This window comes from Stegastes partitus, unplaced genomic scaffold (genome assembly GCF_000690725.1).
Source record: "Stegastes partitus isolate 25-593 unplaced genomic scaffold, Stegastes_partitus-1.0.2 Scaffold756, whole genome shotgun sequence".
Lineage (NCBI taxonomy): Eukaryota > Metazoa > Chordata > Actinopteri > Pomacentridae > Stegastes > Stegastes partitus.
Genome location: NW_007578487.1, coordinates 66,982 through 87,651, shown reverse-complemented (window position 1 = coordinate 87,651; position 20,670 = coordinate 66,982). Strand labels below are relative to the sequence as shown.

The following is a 20,670-nucleotide window of genomic DNA, read 5'->3' as shown; positions in this document are numbered from 1 at the left end:
CAAAAGAAAAATACTGTCAGACATGCCTAGCATATAGAATTTAGTATTGGATTTACCTTTCTAAAGTGATGTTAGACCACAGCTGTAATTCTTTCTAAATCCCTGTTTTATTTTGCAGTTGCATCTCAGTGACCTTTAGGAAAAATCACTAAATTAAATCGACTGCAAAATGCGACCAGTCGGTTGCACTCTGGAGTTCATCAGTAAACACCCACAGAGTTCACACTATCTGGCGCTCTGATCAGAGTCTTTACGCTTCCTTGGTTTCTAACCTGTTGTACAGCTGTGTGTTCTGTCAAGCAGTCGCTCTACAACCTCAGTCCCCTCTGTCAAGTGTTAACAGGGTTGCATAACAGCAAAGAGACCTGTAATAGTTGGAATCTAATTATCCTCGTTACGGCCTCTGTTGCTGACCAGCGGGGCTTAGCGCTCACTCAGCCGTGATGTAATCGTCATGTGATAGCCTGTTGTTGATATCTCGCCTGCTGTCCTCTAGTTTTGTGCTGGTGCGTTTTTCTCGCTGCTCATTCCACTCATTGCTCACTTTGTTTACGCTTTGGAGCCTGTCATCTGTATCGCACCGTGACAGGCCTGCTTCTTCATGTTGCCTTTTTTTAAAAAATCAGACAAATAAGTAAAAAGTCATGGGAGTTTAAATACTTCAAGGGCTGAATAAACACATCACTTCTTGTATGTGTGATTTAAAAAAATAAAAAAAGGATGTTATGCATATAGATGTGACTAAAGGAAGAATCTTTAAGCCTGCTTGGGGTTAATGTTTGTTTCTACAACAGCAATATGTTTGCAGTAAACAGATCTGGGTCGATGGTAAAAACGGTGACAGCTGCCAAAAGCAGAGAGAGTAGCACGAACAAGATGTCATCCACAGAAAAAGTCCAATAAAGAAGAACCTTTGGTAATTGTGTCTGTTTAACAAGGCCTCCTACCAGTTTTATTTCTGTAGTAAATGGGTTTTTCTTCATACTCTTCCACTACTTATTTCCCATCCTATTTACCTTTCTCGTCTGTCTTCCTCCTCCTCTCTGTCCGTCCTCAGTTCAGTCACTTGGAGCCGGTGTTGAGCAGCGGGACGCAGAGTGCAGGTGAAAGCTACAAGGCCGAGCGCTGGCTGCTCCACAGCTTACAGGTTCACAAGCTCTCGGCTCAGCTCCGACCTCTGCTCCGGCATCTGGGACACACACGCAAATACTACAACGGTGAGTGTCACACTAGTGGTCCAGTGAAGTAAAGCAGAAGCTGACTTTCCCTGTTCCCACATTCCCTGTGTGCTGTTTACGCCCATCTGCATTTCCCCACTTTTTCACTTCCTCTTTGTCTCTTCACTTACGTCCTGATTATTTCTCTTTTTAATTCTCCTTGTCTCTTGTCTTCCAGATGATGCCTTTCTGCTGAGCGAGCCTCACGTGACCGCCATGTTCCAGTGTCTAGAAGCCGTGGAGCAGAATAACCCCAAACTGCTGGCCCAAGTAGACACCGTTGGGGTGGGTTTCTGACATCTTCACATCAGAACTCTTGCGTGACCTGTGGGGATAAAATATAGAGATTTGACAGTTTATACTAGTCTGATGAATCTCACTCCTGTCTTATAGTGACTTTAAAGGGAAGCAGATTTTAAAAGGGGCACACTTAGATTTGTATGTATCTTTTCGTCTCTCCCAGCTGTCCCCTCTGAAGGGTCCTCCATGTCTGGGTCTGCTGAAGAGCCAGAGCCTGTGTGTGCTGCCGGGGGCCGGTGGGGCCTGGAGGAGCGCTGACATGGCTCCCAGAGGAGATTCTCTGAACCGCAGACTCACCACCTCCAACTGCTCTCTGCGAGAAGCAGTCGCCACCAGCCACAGCTCAGCCAGGAACACAGGAGCTGGATCGCAAAACAGCAACAGCACAAGTGAGGAAATGCTGAATGACACGAGTAGCTTTTAAATGGCTTTGTTTACATTGTTCATAATGTGTATTTTATTTATTTATTTTTTATTAGCTAGATGCTTAAAGTAGCATACCTGCTGATAGATGTCCTTTGAGAACTAAATGTGCTGTAATGAAGGAGATAGGAGAGGATCTGGCTGATTTTTTTGATTGGTGGTGAATTAATTCAGAATCCATTGTGCGGTTTTTGAAAACAAGAGTAGCATTTATGAAGAAGTTGTACTTGCAGCATTGATTTTTAAGATGTATATATTTTTTCCCCTAATGACAGCAGGAAAGGCTGAGATTATATTATTGGTGTGTCCGTTTAGCTTGCTCGGGGGATCACATCAGCATCATGGTGGATTCTTAGTAACAAATTATTCCTCTAAATGATTTCCAGTGAATGTCTCAGTCTGTCTCTATTTGAGGTTGTACACTAAATGACACGAAGCTGGTCACTATTTTCCAATCAGTGCGAGGATACTGGGGCTGGGATATGGCGCGATGAATACACTACAGTTTGTATGTGAATAGAGTGACTGACTTAACCATACAGAGGCCTGATTGTTTGTGGACGTGGTCAGTCGCTGGAGAATGTGTTGATGCAGCCTACAAAACTCGATGTCCGGAGCTGAGTGTGCTCACCAAATTAGATAAAAAACAAACCTGGACTGGTTCTTCCAAGCATGTTTTTGACTTTGTTGCTTTTTTTTTTTTGGTACTAAAGTCAAACTTTAAGTCAAGTTGTATTTATTGAGAGAAGCCAAAACTTGTTTTACCATCTGTGCAGCACATGACCACCTCTGTCCTTAGACCCTCAGTTCAGATAAGGAAAAACAGACGAGACAGAAGGTTGCAGGAGTGAAATTACAATTTGGAAAGATAGGAGTGGAAACATAGTTTAGGTTGACCCTTGTCCATTCTACATCAGTAAAACGTGAGCGAGTGAAAAACAAGTGACACAGATGTAGGCTCATGTTTTTAAGTGTTTTTGTAAAAGCATGTGTTTCAGCCTCTCCCTACATTTTCTACTTGTTGCAGACTCTACCTCTCCAGCCAGCAGCCTGGGACCTCCCTGGGTGTGTGTGTCCCGGCCGGGGGAGAGCGAGCAACTCGCGACGCCCCCTGCTGGCTCGTTGGCTGTCCCGAGCATCTCCCTCACGGAGCCCTCCTCGCCCTCCTCCTATCCGCCCGAGGCCGGGGACTCCGGTGACGGCGACTCCGATGATGGTCCGGAGTACCTGGCCATCGGTAACTTGGGGCAGCGCAGTCGTCGTGATTCCCGAAGCTCCTCCCTCAACAGCGAGCCGAGCGAGAGCAAGGACCAGACCCTTCAGCGAAATTCCCTGGCCCCGGCCCAACCGAGGCGCTCGTCTTTTTCAGAGGGCCAGAGGGGGCCGAGCAGGGGGGCCCGAGGACACACGCGCTCGTTCTCGGACACAGGCGTCAATCAAAAACTCAGGAATGGTGAGTGAGTTGACAGATGGTTGGAGTATGACTTGCGAGTGCTGTTTTCAGTAAATGACACAGCAGCTCACCCTGTTTCAGTGAGTAAATACATATTCCTGTGTCGCCAGCATCAGTCTAGAGCTCCAAGAAGTTCAAAAGCATTTTAACATTCAGAAGTACTATGTGTCTTAACCTGTTAAACCCTGAGCTATTCAGGCCTCTGCTCGAAAATTACATACATATAAAAAAACAGTTTATCTCTGCAACCACAAGATCTATTTGAATAATTCTTGTGTCATAATAAACTGAACGCTTGTAAGATTTGTTCAGATGTGTAAATATCAATATATATGTTACTGGTTAAGAGTTAATGAAAACGATACACACGCAAATTAAACATTTTCAGGTTCACCTAAAAAAAAAAAAAAAGCACTTCCAGGATAATTATCTCTTTGGAATGATCCAGCTGCAGCTCTAAACCTCTCCAAGATCATAGCACAGTATGTGAGCATTCTCTCTGCAAAGGTTGACTGATAAAGTGAAGCTGTCTGCTCTTGTTTGAGGGGTTGTTTGTGCGTTTTGCATTAAGCACCAAAGCGCTAGAGCCAGAAATGTGGGTTGACTGGGTGGCGCGAGCGTTCTGTATGTTCAAACATAGATGTGACAGCATCTATGTTTGAACACATTGTTAGTTTATAACGAAAGTACATTTATAAACCAGTTGAAGTTCAGCTTCAGTTCGCAGGTGGTTCACTTCTTTCTCAGTTGTTCTATGTGTTGATAGACGACAATGTGGTTAGTGATACTTGCAGTAATCACATGAAACTGCCTTTTTTTTTTTCGGAGCATGTTTTTCTGTCTTAACTTGAATGTCTGTTATTTTTAGGTTTAAAGTGAGCTATCGGCTCTCTGTAGTAAATGGAAACATACCAGATTAACGATTCCTTTTTTGCACAATAATGGCATAAAGTTCCGATGAGATTTAGATGGACTTCAGCTGCATAGTCTGTGTTACTTTTGTACCTCTGTGAGATGTGGTTCGGCTGTATTCTTTATTTAAAAGTGCACACTTCCTGTCTAAAAGTTTTAAACCTTGCCGAATTAACATCCGCTCCTTTTTTTGCTCAGACTGTTTCCCCTTCTTGGCTCGAGTTAACCTTCTCTCTTTCTGCTCTATCTTTCTCTTCTCTTTCACTTACTGTTTGTGCGAAGGAGGGGGCCACAGAAAAATCACCATAATAATAGAGGATCCGGTAGCAGGTTGGCAGTGCAGCATCACTGTACTCCATCACTCGAGCCCTCCCACCTTCCTGTTTATTTGCTTCTGCATGATGGCAAACCGTTTCCATCCCTTCCATTTCCAGTCCTGTCTTCAACTTATCATTTGTGCTTTTGGATTTTAAAGACCGTTTTCCTTTTTTGTTGTTTATTTTAACCAGGTCAAATCGATGTGACAAAGCCATGAACGATCACTTTCATTGTTGTTTTTTCATGAACCATCACAGCGTTTCATTGGAAGTGTCATGGAGTCATTAAGTGCTCATTTCATGTCCTGATAAGAAAACTAGAATTGAGCATGTATGTCAAAAACTCCATTTGTGACACGTCAAAACAAAGTGAAGCATTTGGTTACATGCACAGAACGATATGATCGATATGAAGAAACTGCACAGTATAACACAGTGTTCATAACCTTTAAAAGTAAAGATTGCATCACTGCTGTCTACCTGCAGATATGTACTGCTTCTGCATCACTCCAAAATGTTCTTTAGAAACATTCAATCATCTCAATTATACCCACTCGCTGTCTTTGTAGAACTCAGCAGCCATAGTTTTGTTTCTGCATGCAATAAAATGCACCATCCCCACAGATTGTATTGATTGTTTGACGGAAAGACAACAATAGAATCAGAGCATTTAACCAGTTGCTTTCTCCGCTTTGGTGCATGTTTCCCACCAGTTTGTGTTTGAGTTTGAGTTTCAGCGACTGAGGAATTTTGTTGATAAAACACTGTTAACGTGCACCGTTTGTCTCTCAGAATCAGCAGGCGACAGCTGCTGCATGAAGGACTACAGCCCTTTCTCACCTCAGTGCAGCGATGCCAGCACCCCCAGTTCTCTGTACATGGAGTCACGTGAGTTTTCTGATATTCTTATTTATGTTTTGGTGGCTCTTTGTAGAGGAAGACTTTTTCATTCAGCTGTTTTTGTCGATGGTTTTTGAAGCAAGAATGACATAAGTAGTCACAGACTCAGTGTGCTTTTCCAGTGTTTGTTTGAAGTCTCATGTGAGGCAGAAGGAGTCCACAGCATGCTCACGTGTGGCAGGAAACTGGGCAAAACAGTTGACATGAAATATTTCTTGAAGAAAAACAAGTTTTCACTTCTTGGGTATCACTGTAGAAAGTGTGCCAGCTCTCCAATAAACACAATACTTTGGACTCTCAGAAGGAATGTTACGAAAAGGTTGTTAAATGTGTTTGTGCGGGAAAAAAATGTTTTATTGATGTAAATGTATTCTGTGAAATTCATTTTTACTGGAGTGGGGAAATCGTGTCAGTTTCTCATTCACTAAGACGTGGTAAAATGTTGTAAAAATTCAGCCGTAAACCGCTGCCTGTATGTGAATATATCAGTCGTCATAACTCAGTCATATGTCTGATTTTAGATAATAAGCTGCGACCATACAGTTGGTTAGAAAATATATTTTGTAACTCAGTTTGTACTCATTGCTTTTGAAACATTTAAAAATTAAACATTTATTTTGAAAGCCAAAATAAAATCCCAACAGCAAAACCATTATATGCAACAACATCATTATCTGTTTGTCTGTTATGCATTGGTGTTTACTTGTGTGTGTGTTTGTTTGCTTCAGATGGGTCCCAGTACAGCAGTGTACCAGATGGGATGTTCAGGAAGCCTTCGGAGGGGCAGAGCCTCATCAGCTACCTGTCAGAGCAGGACTTTGGCAGCTGTGCTGACCTTGAAAAGGTCAGAGCTTGATCCATTATGAATGTAAATTGATTGAAAGGCCTCAGTGCAGTGACGGTTCAGGGAAAAGAACGGATGAACTTGAAAGAATGTAGGATGACTGAATATGTAACGATAGTCTTGTCTCTTGATTGATTCCTAATTGCCTCTGCTCTGTAGGAGAACGCTCATTTCAGCATCTCCGAGTCACTCATTGCAGCCATCGAGCTGATGAAGTACAACCTGCGGCGTCAGGAGGAGGAGGGTGAGGAGGAGGGAGACAGCGACTGTGAGATTCAGCAGCTCAAGCAGAAGATCCGCCTGCGGAGGCAGCAGATCAGACGCAGCCGTCTGCCGCCGTGCACGACCCCCCAACACAGTGAGCATTAAAACAGTAGTGGTGGACTGAAGTTAGATGAAATACTTCATCATCTGTGCAGCCAAATAATTCCTTTATATGACTCTTGGTTGACAAAGATATTTTCTTTTGAATATTGTAATTTTATGGTCTTTTAAGGGTGAATTAGCTTTCAGTTTATAGATATTTTTTGAAAGATGTACGTTTGTTTGAGCAATGATACTAAAAGAACACACATTGATCTTTTAATAATCTCTAGACTTTAAGAGATCCTTCCACGCCAAGAGGAACAACAGTAGTCTCTGACATGAATCATATTGTTATTCATAAAAGACATGCTTAAATGTAACACAGCTGCTGATTTCTGTGATGTTTAGTTTCCCGCACCTCCTTTCTTCTGTGCAGTTTTCCATTCCACTGACAGTGGAGGCTCCAGGAGGAGCTCTCAGGACTCCTACCAGGGCCTGTCTGACTCCGGTTCAGCTGAGGAGGTGGAGGAGTGTGAACTAAGAGGTAGAGAGAGGGAACGAGGGGGCATCGAGGGGGAAAGAAATATCACAAAAATGAACCCTAAAAACTATTTTTGGTTGCCGTGATTATTTTCTGACCGTGTTAATCATTGTGACCAAACTTCTTCAACACCAGAATAGTATGATGTGTGATCTGTTGATTTGATTTGGTCAGGCTACAGAGTGATTAGAAACAGTTGACAGTCTTCTCTTTCAACTGCTGTCACCAATCAGAGCACATTGATTCATTTTTCATCTTTTGAATCAAAACGAATGGGAAGCCGATGAACATTGCTCCGTTCGTCTGTGTGAATGAGTTGTTCTGTGTTCCAGTCATGATTCAAAACCTCATCGCCACACTGGTTGCTCACCAAGCATGTCACGTTTCACCACGGACCATAAACATGCAGTTCTGAGTACAGAGGTCACAGAATGATCGTGTGTAGATGCAACATGTTATCATGAGTATTGCTTTTAGTGCAGATGCTTCGGTCACGTGATCGAGCATATCAGTGATTTATTCAAACTTCAAAGGCTGTGGTTGAAAGGCTCCTGTTGTATTCCTCCAGCACTGAGGAGGAGTGTATCTGAGCATGTGTTTCTTTAATACTATTAACACGGGTTGGTTGTCACGTGAGAGTGTTCTGTGTGTGTGTGTACGGGTTGTATGTGTGTGTGCATGTGTTTAACTTTGCTTGTGTGTATAAATGCATTTCTCAGTATTGTGAAAGCGTGTTGTATCTCGCGCCTGTTGAACTGCACGACTTCCACATGTCTGCACCTCTCAGCACAGCACTTTACAGTCTGATCGCCCGTGCTGTCGACGCGCGGCTCCCAGGAGCGGTGAAATCTCTGTGCATGTGGTGACGGTTGTGCTGAGTGTTAGTTTCTGTCTCTCAGATGGCTGCGAGGGTCAGTCCCTGCTGGCGGTGTCTCAGAACGGCCTCTCCCTGTCACTCGCCTCCCTCTTCTCAGGTATCTGCAGGCCGGACTGGTGGCCGAGGCTCCACAGCTACATACAGACAGTTTACTGTGGCCGTGCTCCCCTGAGAGGGCGCCGGTGGCTCGGCTCCAAACTGAACTTTTTTTTTTGTTTCCCCCTTTAATCCCTTTTGGGTATGTGTGTCAAACACGGCTTATCTTCTTGTCGCAGTTCAATTATAGTGATAGATTTCTGTCCAGATCTACAATAGCACACAGCTCTCACTTCAGTTACAGAAATTTCACCCTAAATTAAATATTTTTCAACAGGTTCGCCCTGCAATGAGATGTGTAAAGTGTGTTTTCACTTTTGATTTGACACTGAAATAAAAGGTTGCTGCGATAATAGCCAAACTACTATGCAAACAGTACAGGAAAGGTATTTAAAAGAACTGCACTGCATGTTTAGTTTGTCCCAGTAGGTGTATGTTTTGTAACAACAAAGATTAAAACAATTTTGCGCAGAAATAATTAGTAAGAGTTACTGATAGTTAGAAATTTAATACTTAAATTTCACTCGAAGCAGGCAGTAAGAATTTATATTTCTTTGAATTACTACGAGCGCTGCTGAAGGAGGACTTCCTAGTCGGGCTCTCTACAGAAAATCTTGCCATAGCTTCTCAGTTTGGAGATGAGCCAGCTGCCTCCTCACCCCCCCAGTTGAACGTTGCTTGGCTGTTTGTGTCGGTGCTTGTTGCTCAGCGCTCCAGGGTTTTGGTGGTGCAGGAGGACGGGCATGCCTGCGCCTGTCAGAGTTTAGGTAGGCTCATGGGAGGAGGCGAGAGAATTAACAAGTGGCATCCTACGGTGACTGTAGCTTCATGGATTATCACTTTACTCATCCATCCGTCATTATTCATTACCTCCAACACGTGTCCAGTGAAAATGAGGTGTGATTGTTGTCACATTGCTTCCACCTTGTTGGCTCAATACCAGACGACTACTAGGTCCCATCAAGTAGAAGTGTAATTCATCAAGGCCTCTGGTGCAAAAATGACTAGATATTTATTACAGTGAGTATCCCTCATTCGCTACACTGAAAGAGGCAGAGATGAGTTCAAGGGTGTGTGTCGGTTAAATGGATTTTATTCAGATGTCATAGTGTGTTGTCTCGTGGCATTTGCTTTGTAGCGCTACTGCTTAAAGCGAAGGAAGGATTAATCCATTAACACCAGTGATAAATCTAATCGTTCTAACTGTGCTACGATTGCACCTCACTGTACTGGACACAAGATGACCAAAAAAAATCAATCAAAAGCCTCTGCTCACATGTGCTCTTTGCTGTGTGCCACCGATTTAAAACCATCCGGTGACTGCAGCGCCACTTTGCAGCTGACAATCTGCCGAAACAATCAGAACAAAACAGAGCTGCCTTCAGACACCATTCAGCCAATCATTCAATGCTGCTGATTAACTCTGCCGGCTCCTGCTGCTCTGCAACAACGTGTGTCGACTGTAACCCTAAATTCTGATTACGATCTGTGCCTCGTTCAAACAAAAGGCAGCGCTGAGCCTGTGGTACGAGGAACGTGTTCCACACAAACTCCCGCAGGCCGTCTCCTGTTCTGCCAAACCTGTGCTGTTTACGTGTTTGCTTGCACGCTGTTTGTGGAGTATCAGAAAAAAACCATGTGGTAGCGATACCGTTGAATCTGTCCTGCTTTCACTGCATGCTGCCTGCGTAATTATATTCACAATATAATTTAATCAGAGATTAAATTTTTGGTTTTCAGCTACTTGGAAGTATTTTAAATTGTTCTCTTGGATTTGTGTCACTTTTTATTCCTGTGCACATCTACTTTATATGATTTCTTCCTCAACAATCGAACGCTGCTTTGCTGTAGCAAATAGTGCCAGCTGACATGAAACCAAAGAAGCACCACGAGCCAGTCGCTTGTACATTTCAAGAAGGCTTCTCTACACAAATTAACACATCATGTTGTCATTTCTTCCAATTTCTACGAATCTAAAAATCTTAAAGTTTATTATACAAATAGTGCAAGTCTGTCAGTATCTATGGCTGGTGTTGCCTCTGCTCCTGCTTGGTTAAATCTCTTTTATTGTACTATTGCTGTTCTTCTAGATGCAGACATAAAGCGCAGCGTGAGCTCCAGCAGCAGGTCTTTTCTCAGCTCAGAGTCCATGTAAGTCATGTTTTCTGTTTCCCTTCATCCTCATCAGCAAAGTGCTCTAATTTGTCCAGGACAGTTTTTTTTTTTTTTTTTTTTAAATTCTTTTCAACCACAATTCAAAGGCAATGTCTTATTTCACTAAATTATAATTCAGCAAATTTGTATTTATTATTACTTTTTTCAGTTTCTAGTTATTTGAGTGACTATTGTGAATTTCTCCTTTTCTTTAATGGAACGGTATGAATACATTTGAGGACGACTGTATGTGGCCTCTGTGAATACGTGATAGAGGGAAAAGATCCAGCTTAAAACCTGTCCTGTTTTTTTTCTTTTCTTTTTTAACATGTTCTCTTTCTGTGTCTACGTCAGCTCTCCATCCTTCCTTCAGTCTAACTCGGCTGAGTCAGTAGCTATGGGTTTACTCAGGCAGTTCGAGGGGATGCAGCTTCCTGCAGCCTCTGAGCTCGACTGGCTGGTCCCAGAACACGACGCTCCGCAGAAGGTACCACATCTCGCTGCATCACTGATGTTCTGTTCACATTCTCCTCAACAAGCGGTGATAAATATGTTGATACACGTTGAACATTTCCAATTATAGCCACTGTAACTCACACAGTAAGAGAACTGAACTGAACTTTGATCTCGCTGTCTCCCAGTTGCTGCCAATCCCCGACTCTCTGCCGATCTCCCCCGATGATGGCGAGCACGCAGACATCTACAAGTTGAGGATTCGCGTACGAGGTAACCTGGAGTGGGCGCCGCCTCGACCGCAGATCATCTTCAACATTCATCCTGCCCCCAAGTGAGTCCACGTTGGGTTTACCTTGTCCTCACTCTCTGTCTCACTTTATTTGGTTCTTCATTTGCCCCTGTTTTAATCTGCCTTTTTAATTGTTGTGGCTTTATTTCGTCAAGACATGCGCACATGGAGCTGTGCTTAAATGATGTAGATAATAAAAGTGTTTCCTGAGAAGTGGCATATTACATCAGAACTGGATGAATGAAGCTGCAGCAGGTCAATGATTGATGCAGTCGATTTCCATTTGAGAACTGATAACAAGACTGCAGGCATGAAAACGTGTTATAATAGGAATCTACAGCAAGTCGATTACAGCTTAGAGGTGATGATTTCTGAATAAGCCAAGAGAAAAACAGCTCTTTGGGAATGAATGAATGGAACTATTAATTTGTTTTATTTTAGTTATGTATTTATTACTCAGCAACACACAAAGTGAAAGACACACGAGTGTCTGTTGCTTCTTACTCCAAGAGCACAGCTGTTGTGTTCTTAAATACTGATCAACAGAACTTGGGTCCTGTTGGTGCACATTCATTTCTTTATTTATTTTTTTGCTTTAACTGTCTGTCACTTATTAATTTAATTCAGGAGGAAGATAGTTGTGGCGAAGCAAAACTACCGCTGCGCTGGCTGTGGTACTCGCATCGACCCAGGTATGACCAGAAACCACAGAAATGTTTCTCGTAAAAGTCTTTTTTGTTTTAACCACCAGTGTTTAGAAACTGAAAGTTTGTTTACATTTACAATTTCAGTTTGTGGTTTTAGTTTCATGTCACAATCAGCTCATGTAGCTGCAAGACTCCTGCTTAACAATAATCTTATTCTGTCTTGATCCGCTGCCCTAAAACTCATTCCTTTGGTATTTCCTTGTATGTGTTTAAATTCTATGCAGAGAAACATTTACACTCTATTCTCTAACTTTTACCTCGTTGTGTTTCTGCTGCCTGTCCCGACTTCAGACTACATCAAGCGACTGCGTTACTGTGAATACCTCGGCCGCTACTTCTGCCAGTGCTGCCATGAGAACGCCCAGGCAGTGGTTCCCGGCAGAGTTCTGAGGAAGTGGGACTTCAGCAAATACTACGTCAGCAACTTTGCTCGGGACCTGCTGAGCAAGATCGCAGGAGATCCGCTGTTCAACCCCAATGACATCAACAGCGGCCTGTACAAGAAAATCAAAGCGCTGGAGGCGGTTAGGGTGAGTTCAGAGGCGGCGGTGGAAACTGTTTGTTAATAAGCAGCTGTTACCCCTAATTACCAGCTTCAGAGCGGTTGCTGTTTGCAAAGCTTATCTGATAACATTTAATCCGAGGAGTAACGGCCACAATTCACCGACACCTGACTGTGGTGTGCGGAGCGTAAAGCATCCTAAAATAACAAACTTGTGACTGGTGGCTATTTGGGAGAGAAACCAGAATGAATAGAGACATTCACGGCATTGACAGCTACCATTTAAAAGATACTAAAAAAAGACGTCTACTGCTTTGGTGCAGCTTCTCGTTGACCACGGTCGCCTGAAACATTTAGTATCTGAAGTATTTTTTCTAAATGAAAAAACATAGAAAATCTTGTGACACAAAGACGGCATGTTTAGTCTATTTTTGAGTAAATCTGATTTGTTTTGTTGTGCCCTACGTTATTTGTTGTTTTATTTTGGAGCATAATGGCGACAACAGTGTGACTCAGTGATGTGGTTTCGCAAAATTCAGATGAAATTGTACAGAATTCTTTTTGAAGTTGGGTCAAGCCAGCTTTTCATTTTGGCAGCTAGTAACATGAGAAATTTACCTACTTGACCTCAGCTGGCAGGGAAACTGAATATTAAACACTTTAACATAACAGATAATAGGACTGGGAACTTAAATCGGCCTTTTTCTCCCCCCTTGTTCTTATGTATCACTGTTTGACCGTGTCGTTGTGTCGTTGTCTGCTCAAGTAACCTGTATTTTCAAATTTTTTTTGTTTAGGTTTTGAGGGTGCAGCTGTTTCACATGAAGAATCTCTTTAAGACTTGTCGTTTTGCTAAAGAGTGAGATGCCTTTGCATGTTTTTAAAAAAAAATTTACAAATATTTCAGTACCTTTGGAGATAAAATAATGCCCCTCACAAAGACGGATATCACTAGTTTCATGCTTTGCGTCCATTCCTCAGGGTCTTGGACCAGTTCGACTGCCTGCCGGGTCACCTGACCGAGGACCTTCACCTCTTCTCCCTCAATGACCTCACTGCTGTGCGTAACGGCGAACTGGCTCCACGAATGAAAGAGCTGCTTAAACTTGGCACCATGCACGTAGCTGGCTGTGTGGTAAGATGATTTTTTATTTTTTATTTGTGCCTTCATGCTAAGATGGAGAGTTTATCCAGTCAGTTTAATGCAATGATTTAACACACAAATAGATATCGTGATGTCCGGACTATTGAGCGCACCTGAATATAAGCCCCACCCGCTAGCTTTAAAAAGAAAAAACAAAATTGTACATGTATAGGCCGCACTTGTCACAGGTCACCAGTCTATCACAGGGCTACACTTAGAGACAGACAACCAAGCACACTCACATTCACACCTACGGACAATTCAGAATCACCAATTAACCTCAACATGTTTTTGGACCTTGTGGGAGGAAGCCGGAGAACCCGGAGAGAACCCACGCTTCACGGGGAGAACATGCAAACTCCACACAGAAAGATCCCAGGTGTCCTCACCGGGGTGCGAACCGACAACCTTCTTGATGCGAGGCAACGGTGTTAACCACCGAGCCACCTTGCAGTCCCTTACACAGAAGATTTTTTTTAACAGTAAATTAAATATGTACCGTAAATGCTCTTTTCCGAACAGTAGCACGGCTGGTTAAAAAGATAAAAATTACAGCAGCCTACCAGGAAAAGTCATTGATCGCTATCTTCAGCTTCCTCCTGAAAACCACTAAAGTCGTCTTCTTCAGTGTCGGAGTTGAACAGCCTCAGAATTACTTGGTCACACACTTCCTCAGTCTCTCTTTCGTTGTCGCTCTAAATGTCACTTTGGTCTCGAGGCGAATTCGTAAAAATCCTTAAATTAGCTGCATCATTGTTCAAAGTGTGTGAAAAAAGTAGCGACTTCTAGTCCGGACATTACTGTGATAAAATGGTGTTTCATACAGTATCAGAAGCTGCTTTGTTCAGCTGCTTTAATACCCACATTTCTACAGCACAGATAATAATTTTCCATCTTGATCCAATCTGTCACTTTCCTCTCACCCCTTTTCTCCCCCAGCTGTGCCAGGCGAAGGGCTTCGTTTGCGAGTTCTGCGGCAACGACAAAGACATCATCTTCCCCTTCCAGCTGAGCAAGTGCCAGCGCTGCGAAGGTGAGCCCTCGAGAGCCCCTTCCTCCCGCCCCCCTATTCACCTTACCTGGAGAGACTGGAAGATCTCCAAGCCTCGTAGGCTGGCCAAGGCTCTCTACCGAGACCGGAGAGAGGGGGAGGGCGGGGAGGAGGGATTAGAGCTAGAAGCAGATCAGGAGGTGAGGGGTGAAAAGCAAGATGAGGCGGAGAGGCCCGACAGAGGAGGCGTGTTTAAGGCTTTCGCTCCTGGAAAACTGGTTAAAGCTCTTTCCAGGAATAAGGGTAGCGAGGTGGAGCAGGAGAGGACGGGAGGGGCGGAGTCGGAGGATGAGATTGATGAGATTGAGTCTAACAAAGAAGGAGAGGAGAGTGGTGACGGCCAGCAGAGTAAGGAAAAGGCCGACGGGCAGGGAAGAGGAGAGAAGGTCAGCTTGTTGAAGGTTCTGCAAATAGACAGACTTAAGAAAAACAGGAGAGACAGCGACAGTGAAATACGCAGCAGCATTGAGAGTTTAGACGAAGCAGGACAAGAGAAGAAGGGACGTTGGAGGGCGTCGGGGTTAGCAGGTCGAATCAGGGGTTTCTCCAAAAAAGAGAGACAGGACGAAGGGAAAACAGAACCGAAAGAGGAAGGTGGAAATGGAGAGTTTAGAAATACATCATCGACAGAAGCCGAAACAATAAAACCAGAATCTGCTGCTGTGGGAAAAACTGAGAAATTTACCATTATGAAATTCCTAAAACCTCATCAGCTCTCCAGAGGGAGGAACAAGGCAGAGGAGGATGGAGGGAGTGCAGAGAGCGATGGAAACAGAGAGGTGAACACTGAGGAGGAGAGCCAAGAAGAGCCGGCAGGACAGACGAACTGGAGAAGTCGTAAAACTCGCAAAGCCAGGAGAGTCACCAGAGGCAGGAAGATGAGAGGAGAGGCAGGGAGAGAGAAGACTAAAGGGGAGAATGCACAGAGGGAGGATGTAGATGATGATGGTGGAGGAGGAGAGTAGGAGCAACGTAGAGCTCAAAGTTTGAAGATTAAGCAGCGCTGTCTCCCGTTGGCCTGAAGTTGCCCAAGTAAGATTAGAATCAGCTGAATTACACTACAGAAGATCACCCAAAGGATAACGCGTGGCCTCGTATGTGTCCAGATACCGATGATAGATTATTGATCACAGATAAATAAGGGCTTTAGGATCATCTAAAACAGAAGTCTGTATTATTCATTGGTGTTTTAGTTTTACTGTGGTTTTAGTTTGTTCCTGTTTTTAGCAGCCTTCAGGCTACATCAGCACTATTTTGAAAAGAATATGTCCCATAATTAGTACACACATGTTGGAGCCATTAGATTAGAATTTTTGGAAAGTTTTAATCCTCTTAACCGCTAAAGCAATGGTTCTCAAACTGGGGGTCGGGACCCCCATGGGGGTCCCAAGATAATTTCAGGGGGGTCACCAGATCATTTAAAAAAATAAAATAAAGCCTACGTTTTTCAAATAACTTTGTATCAGTGCTGTCAAAATTAGAAGTTTATCCTTCTTCCCATTCCTTTTTCAAACTATTTATGATTTGATGATGCGACATTATTATTCTTTTTTGCTCTTTTTAAAATTATTTTCTTTTGTTTTTATATATTTTTCCTCTTTTTATTTGTTTGAAATACATTCAGTTCATTCAAAAGAAAATTAATGTGTTAATGTAAAGAGATTAATCTGTGGAATTAATTTTTAACGCATGAACAGCAAAGTTAATACTCATGAGATATTAAACATTCAAATTGAGGGGTCACAAATACAAACTTATGTTATTTTGGGGGTCGTGACTCAAAAAGTTTGAGAACCACTGCGCTAAAGGTTGGACGAGAAGATTGATGCCACTCTTTGCCTGCAGGAGGTTAGCTTAGCATAACGGCTGGTTTGACGCCAACAGATAATAAAATCAGCTCCTCTAAATCTTCCAAATGAACACGTTACAATAACAAAAGCGTTAAAGCACCAGTTTATGGTTTTATGGGGAGTGTCACGTCTCCGTAGCTTCGTATTTACGATGTGGATATAAGAGTGGTATCAGTCGAACGCTCTGCACGACGGCGACTAAGAGCAACGTGGTTTGAGGAGACGTTGGACTTTTTCGTTTCGGGTGTTTTCTAAACTCTTTTACGAGGTCATAAATGAGTTGCACCTTGATGCAAGTCTTTAACGACCTCGTAAAATAGTTGTACCTTGATGCCTCACTCCTGCACTTTTCCTGCTCTCCTTTACCTCCTACTTCCCGGCACTGCGGCGGTGTGTTTGAGCTCTGGTGCTCACAGGTGGTGGATGTTCTGGCAGCTACGTGGTGGTGGATGTCTTTCGGTTCAGGTCGTAGAGGTGTTGGTGCTGTGCTGTCTTTGGCGCTCGGATCTTCGCCGCTTCTGTCGTAGAGAGCGATTGCTGCTAATAGTTGTTTTCTTTTAATATAATTTCTTTTTTTTTTTATTACATAATTGTGTACATGTCAGTATGATTTTGGTCTTAAATTTCAGTTTGGAATCTACTTAGCGTCGTCTGTCCACCGCAGCCAGTGGATGTTTTCATTGTTTGATTGTGTTTTTTTCATCCGTCTCTGGTTGGTTTGTCTCTGAAATCAGCAGAAACAGGCACATACATGTAGACTGTCCCTCCAGCTTAGAGAAACCTCAGACCTGTTGTCAATCTCCTTCATCTGTTCCCGTTTTTATTCCGACTGTCGGTGAAGGAAGGCTTTCACGTTGTGCCGAGCTGACTGCACGTCTGAATGATTGTATAATTTATACTTTTTTTTTGCTATTATTTAAGCTCCAGCTTCATGTGAACATCAAATAATAAACTTTATTTTTGAATTTGAGTTGCCTTTCATTTCATACATCCACCTTGAGCATTTAGTTTGAAACCTAAGAAGTAGTATCTCGGTTTGAAGATCTGAGCGAATGTGCCTGAACAGGTTTAGGTTCACATGAATTATCTCTCATACCTGCTGCTCCCTGCTTTCTGCCGCGCTGTCTGTAGCTTCTGCGCCTTTTATACTCCTCCCTTCACCTGTCCTCGCCCAGGTGCGATTGTGATTGGCTGTCGTGGCGTGACATCACCTCTCATTGTCAGCAAACTGGTCAGACTGGTTGCTCTGTGCTGTGAATGCGTTTAACTCACTGCTGTTTGTTTTTTTTTTTCCCCCCTTCCTCAGAGTGCCACGCGTGTTACCACCGCAGCTGCTTCCGGGCCGGTAAAGACTGCCCTCGATGTCAGCGGCTGGCGGAGCGCAGAGAGAGGATGGCGCGCAAGAACATGGAGGAGCAGGAGGACGAGGGAGGTGGGAGTTAGCTTCCGGGTACCAGAGGAACCTCAGAAAACGAAGAAGAAGAGCACAACGCGACTCATGATTGTAGTCACCGACCATCTTCCTTTCCGTTCCGGCCCTCCCAGACCTGGGCTTGCAAACAGCCGTTATGAGCTCGACAGATGTGCCAGATGTGCGAGTTTTACTAGAGGAGCACGGCTGCTGTCAGATAAATATTTTCTCCTTTTTTTTTTTTTAGACGTGCACTTTACCCCGTACATGCATCCTTGCTTTAAAAAGTACGTGATATAATTACAAAAATCAAATGATGTTGATGGAAAAACTCCTCAAAAATACAGCTCACGAACAACATTTTTGTTTCTTTCTTGATTATTTTATTCAGTCTTCTCGGACATTAAAAAAACAAAAAAACTAGCAACACTAGTGGCAGTAAATAAGAATCAGTGAATTATTTTGGCGGCTTGTCTCATTGTTTCCTGTCGCCTTTCCTCAACAGCGCTGCGTCATTCCTTAACAAACACACCTGCTCCGTATGAGAACGATACAAAACCTGCTGCCTTCACCAGACGTTTGAAGCTGGATAGAGCCAAAGATTGTCTAAGCCTGTCTTCACTTTCCACATTTTTGTAGTAAAACTAACCCATCTGTCAACAACAACACAAACAAGCTCAGACTGCTGTGCCCAGGTCTGCTATTCCTGCTTGGACTCATTTTACCGGCTACTGGCTTAGCTGAAGTTTATTTCTTTGACACCTACAATGGCAGGATCAGTTTTTTTTTTTAAAGAATCCAACTGGTTGTTTAGATCTTTTATGATTTGACTGATTTTCGGTGCAGATACTGTAAATGAAAGTCACTTTATGATGAGTTTTTTTTTGGTTTATTTGTTTTAATTTGAAGAACTTTAACGCTTTCCTTCCTCGCTCCTCACTGTCCCACTCTTTTTTTTTTAAACCTGTTTTAGCCACGTTTATGTGCCTCTGGGACCAACAGACCGGCAGAGAGAGCGAGTTTCTAGAAGGATTCAGAAAGAGGTTTCAGAGTCAGTGTTGCAAACATTTTGAAATGAAAATGCTCCGTTTTTGTGCTGCTTTGTGTGCCTAAGTGAGTGTGTGTGTGTGGTGAGTAGAGAGAGCTGTGTGAGTGTGTAAGTGTGTGTGTGAACATGTCTACCTGCTGCACAAATGGTTTGCACCAGCCTAATCAGCACTTGCCTGTTTTCTAACGCTGTAGGAATAATGGAGAGTTAATTGCACTGATTCCTCGTGTTTTTTGTCGAAGGAGGGAGGGGAGGGAGTTTGGACGTCACTTTGTGGGAAATAAAATGTTCGTTGTAAGAACATGAAGTTAGACCTTGAAATTATCCTTTTTTTAAAAAAAAAATCGTTTTATAATTAAGCTCCTGTCAACTGGGTTGCACGACATTGCGAGAGGTTTCAAAATAAGAGCGCCAAAGTGTTACACATCCATGCTTTTAATTTGAAGCAAAAATGTTGTCAAAATCTTCATATTTCAGTGTTTTTTTCTTTTATTTTTTTCCTCCAACCTAGAGCGGTGGGTGGAGCACGGGGTTATTGAAAGAATGGTTGGATATTTGAAAACGTTCCCTTTTAAACAGAGCGTGCGACATGTTCAGCCTGATTGAGCAGCCTCTTCAGCTCGTTTAAACACAGGGAGAGATTATAAAACCGACTTCCTGTCACCATCTCTAGAGCTCAGTTGTTACACCTCGTCTGTTTTAATCTGCCAGTGACAGTTTGCTGTCTTGCAAAGGGTTGTGCCACTATGTGTTCTTTTTCTCTAATGGGACCACTAACTTTACTCCACTGGGTGTCTGGGTTAAACAAAGCTAACAGGCTGCTGCACACAACACATCTATCTTCTTATCGAACGCACTTCAAGACAGCAAATAAGCAAATTTCCCCCAAAAAGTCTTTAAAATGAGACGGTGTCTTACTCACAATGTTGACGTGTTTTAAAGACTTTCAGCGCCTAAAGAGGTGAAAGTACGCAACGTAATGCAGAAATAATCCAACAACTACATTATTTTTCTTTCTGGTTGCACTTTTAATCATCTCATGACTCCTTTCATTTAACTCTGGTCCCCCTAAGTTGTAAACTACTGATCAACAACAGACTTAAGAGGTGTTTTTCACCGCTTGCTGCTTCTCAGTTGTTTCTTTTGGATTCATTTCAGTGTCTCTGTTGTGGGTTGGAATCGCCACCACAGTATGAAAGCAAAAAATAAAGTCATGTGAAAACAGATATGCAGCTTAGTGATGAGATTACCGTGGACTTCATAGCTCCAAGCACAACTTGATGTGCGCCAGCCTTTTAACAGATTCATCTGCAGAACCCTCCATTAGCTCTAACAGGCTTTGCTTTATGCGTGCACACCCTCCAACCCGTGACACATTTACGTCCCTGAGTCTTCCCGAATAAGCAATTGAACCATTAAAGAGATAAACTGTGTCCACGTCTTTGGGTTTTGACTTTTAAACACTGAAGCTCAAGGCTCCCGTACGAAGTGACTCGACTCCACTGAAAAACCTCCTCAACTCAGCTGATTGTTTGTCCTCGGACTGCCTTTAACATGAAGGAGGTTTAAAGTGCACTACGAATTCAAGTGTCTACTATTAAAAAATGTTAATTATTGTTATGATGATTATTATTATGTGTTGATTTGCTTTGTTTCTGTAATTCTGTTGACAATAAATGACTGGCTAGACTGTTAAAAAAACAAAAAAGACGTGATGAGACGGTTTTTCTTGCTCGTGAACTAAGTTATGAACGTTAGCGGCTCATTTTTTGGATTATTTTCATAACTAATGTTAGTCTTTAAACCACAACTGCTCTGAACACATTGTCTAGTTTATTTTAATGTCGGATGAGGAAAAGCAGAAGATGTTCA

At 42.9% G+C, this 20,670-nt stretch overlaps 1 protein-coding gene across 2 annotated transcripts in view; it reads left to right on the top strand.

The window, feature by feature from the left end:
- rubcn (rubicon autophagy regulator) overlaps positions 1-20,506 on the top strand; it is a 26,140-nt gene extending 5,634 nt beyond the window's left edge. Inside the window, exons 4-21 of one of the 2 annotated variants that reach the window (XM_008291702.1) lie at positions 1,058-1,217; positions 1,396-1,502; positions 1,681-1,906; positions 2,968-3,393; positions 5,415-5,510; positions 6,251-6,366; positions 6,526-6,724; positions 7,109-7,216; positions 8,113-8,187; positions 10,277-10,337; positions 10,695-10,827; positions 10,982-11,127; positions 11,713-11,777; positions 12,084-12,322; positions 13,092-13,153; positions 13,276-13,429; positions 14,378-14,471; positions 17,646-20,506. In XM_008291702.1, coding sequence (XP_008289924.1) covers positions 1,058-1,217; positions 1,396-1,502; positions 1,681-1,906; positions 2,968-3,393; positions 5,415-5,510; positions 6,251-6,366; positions 6,526-6,724; positions 7,109-7,216; positions 8,113-8,187; positions 10,277-10,337; positions 10,695-10,827; positions 10,982-11,127; positions 11,713-11,777; positions 12,084-12,322; positions 13,092-13,153; positions 13,276-13,429; positions 14,378-14,471; positions 17,646-17,782 — 2,604 coding nt within the window. In that variant the 3' untranslated portion in view covers positions 17,783-20,506. The remainder of the gene's footprint in view (positions 1-1,057; positions 1,218-1,395; positions 1,503-1,680; positions 1,907-2,967; positions 3,394-5,414; positions 5,511-6,250; positions 6,367-6,525; positions 6,725-7,108; positions 7,217-8,112; positions 8,188-10,276; positions 10,338-10,694; positions 10,828-10,981; positions 11,128-11,712; positions 11,778-12,083; positions 12,323-13,091; positions 13,154-13,275; positions 13,430-14,377; positions 14,472-17,645) is intronic. The other variant, XM_008291703.1, reaches the window with a different exon arrangement.
- Positions 20,507-20,670: the final 164 nt, after the last annotated feature.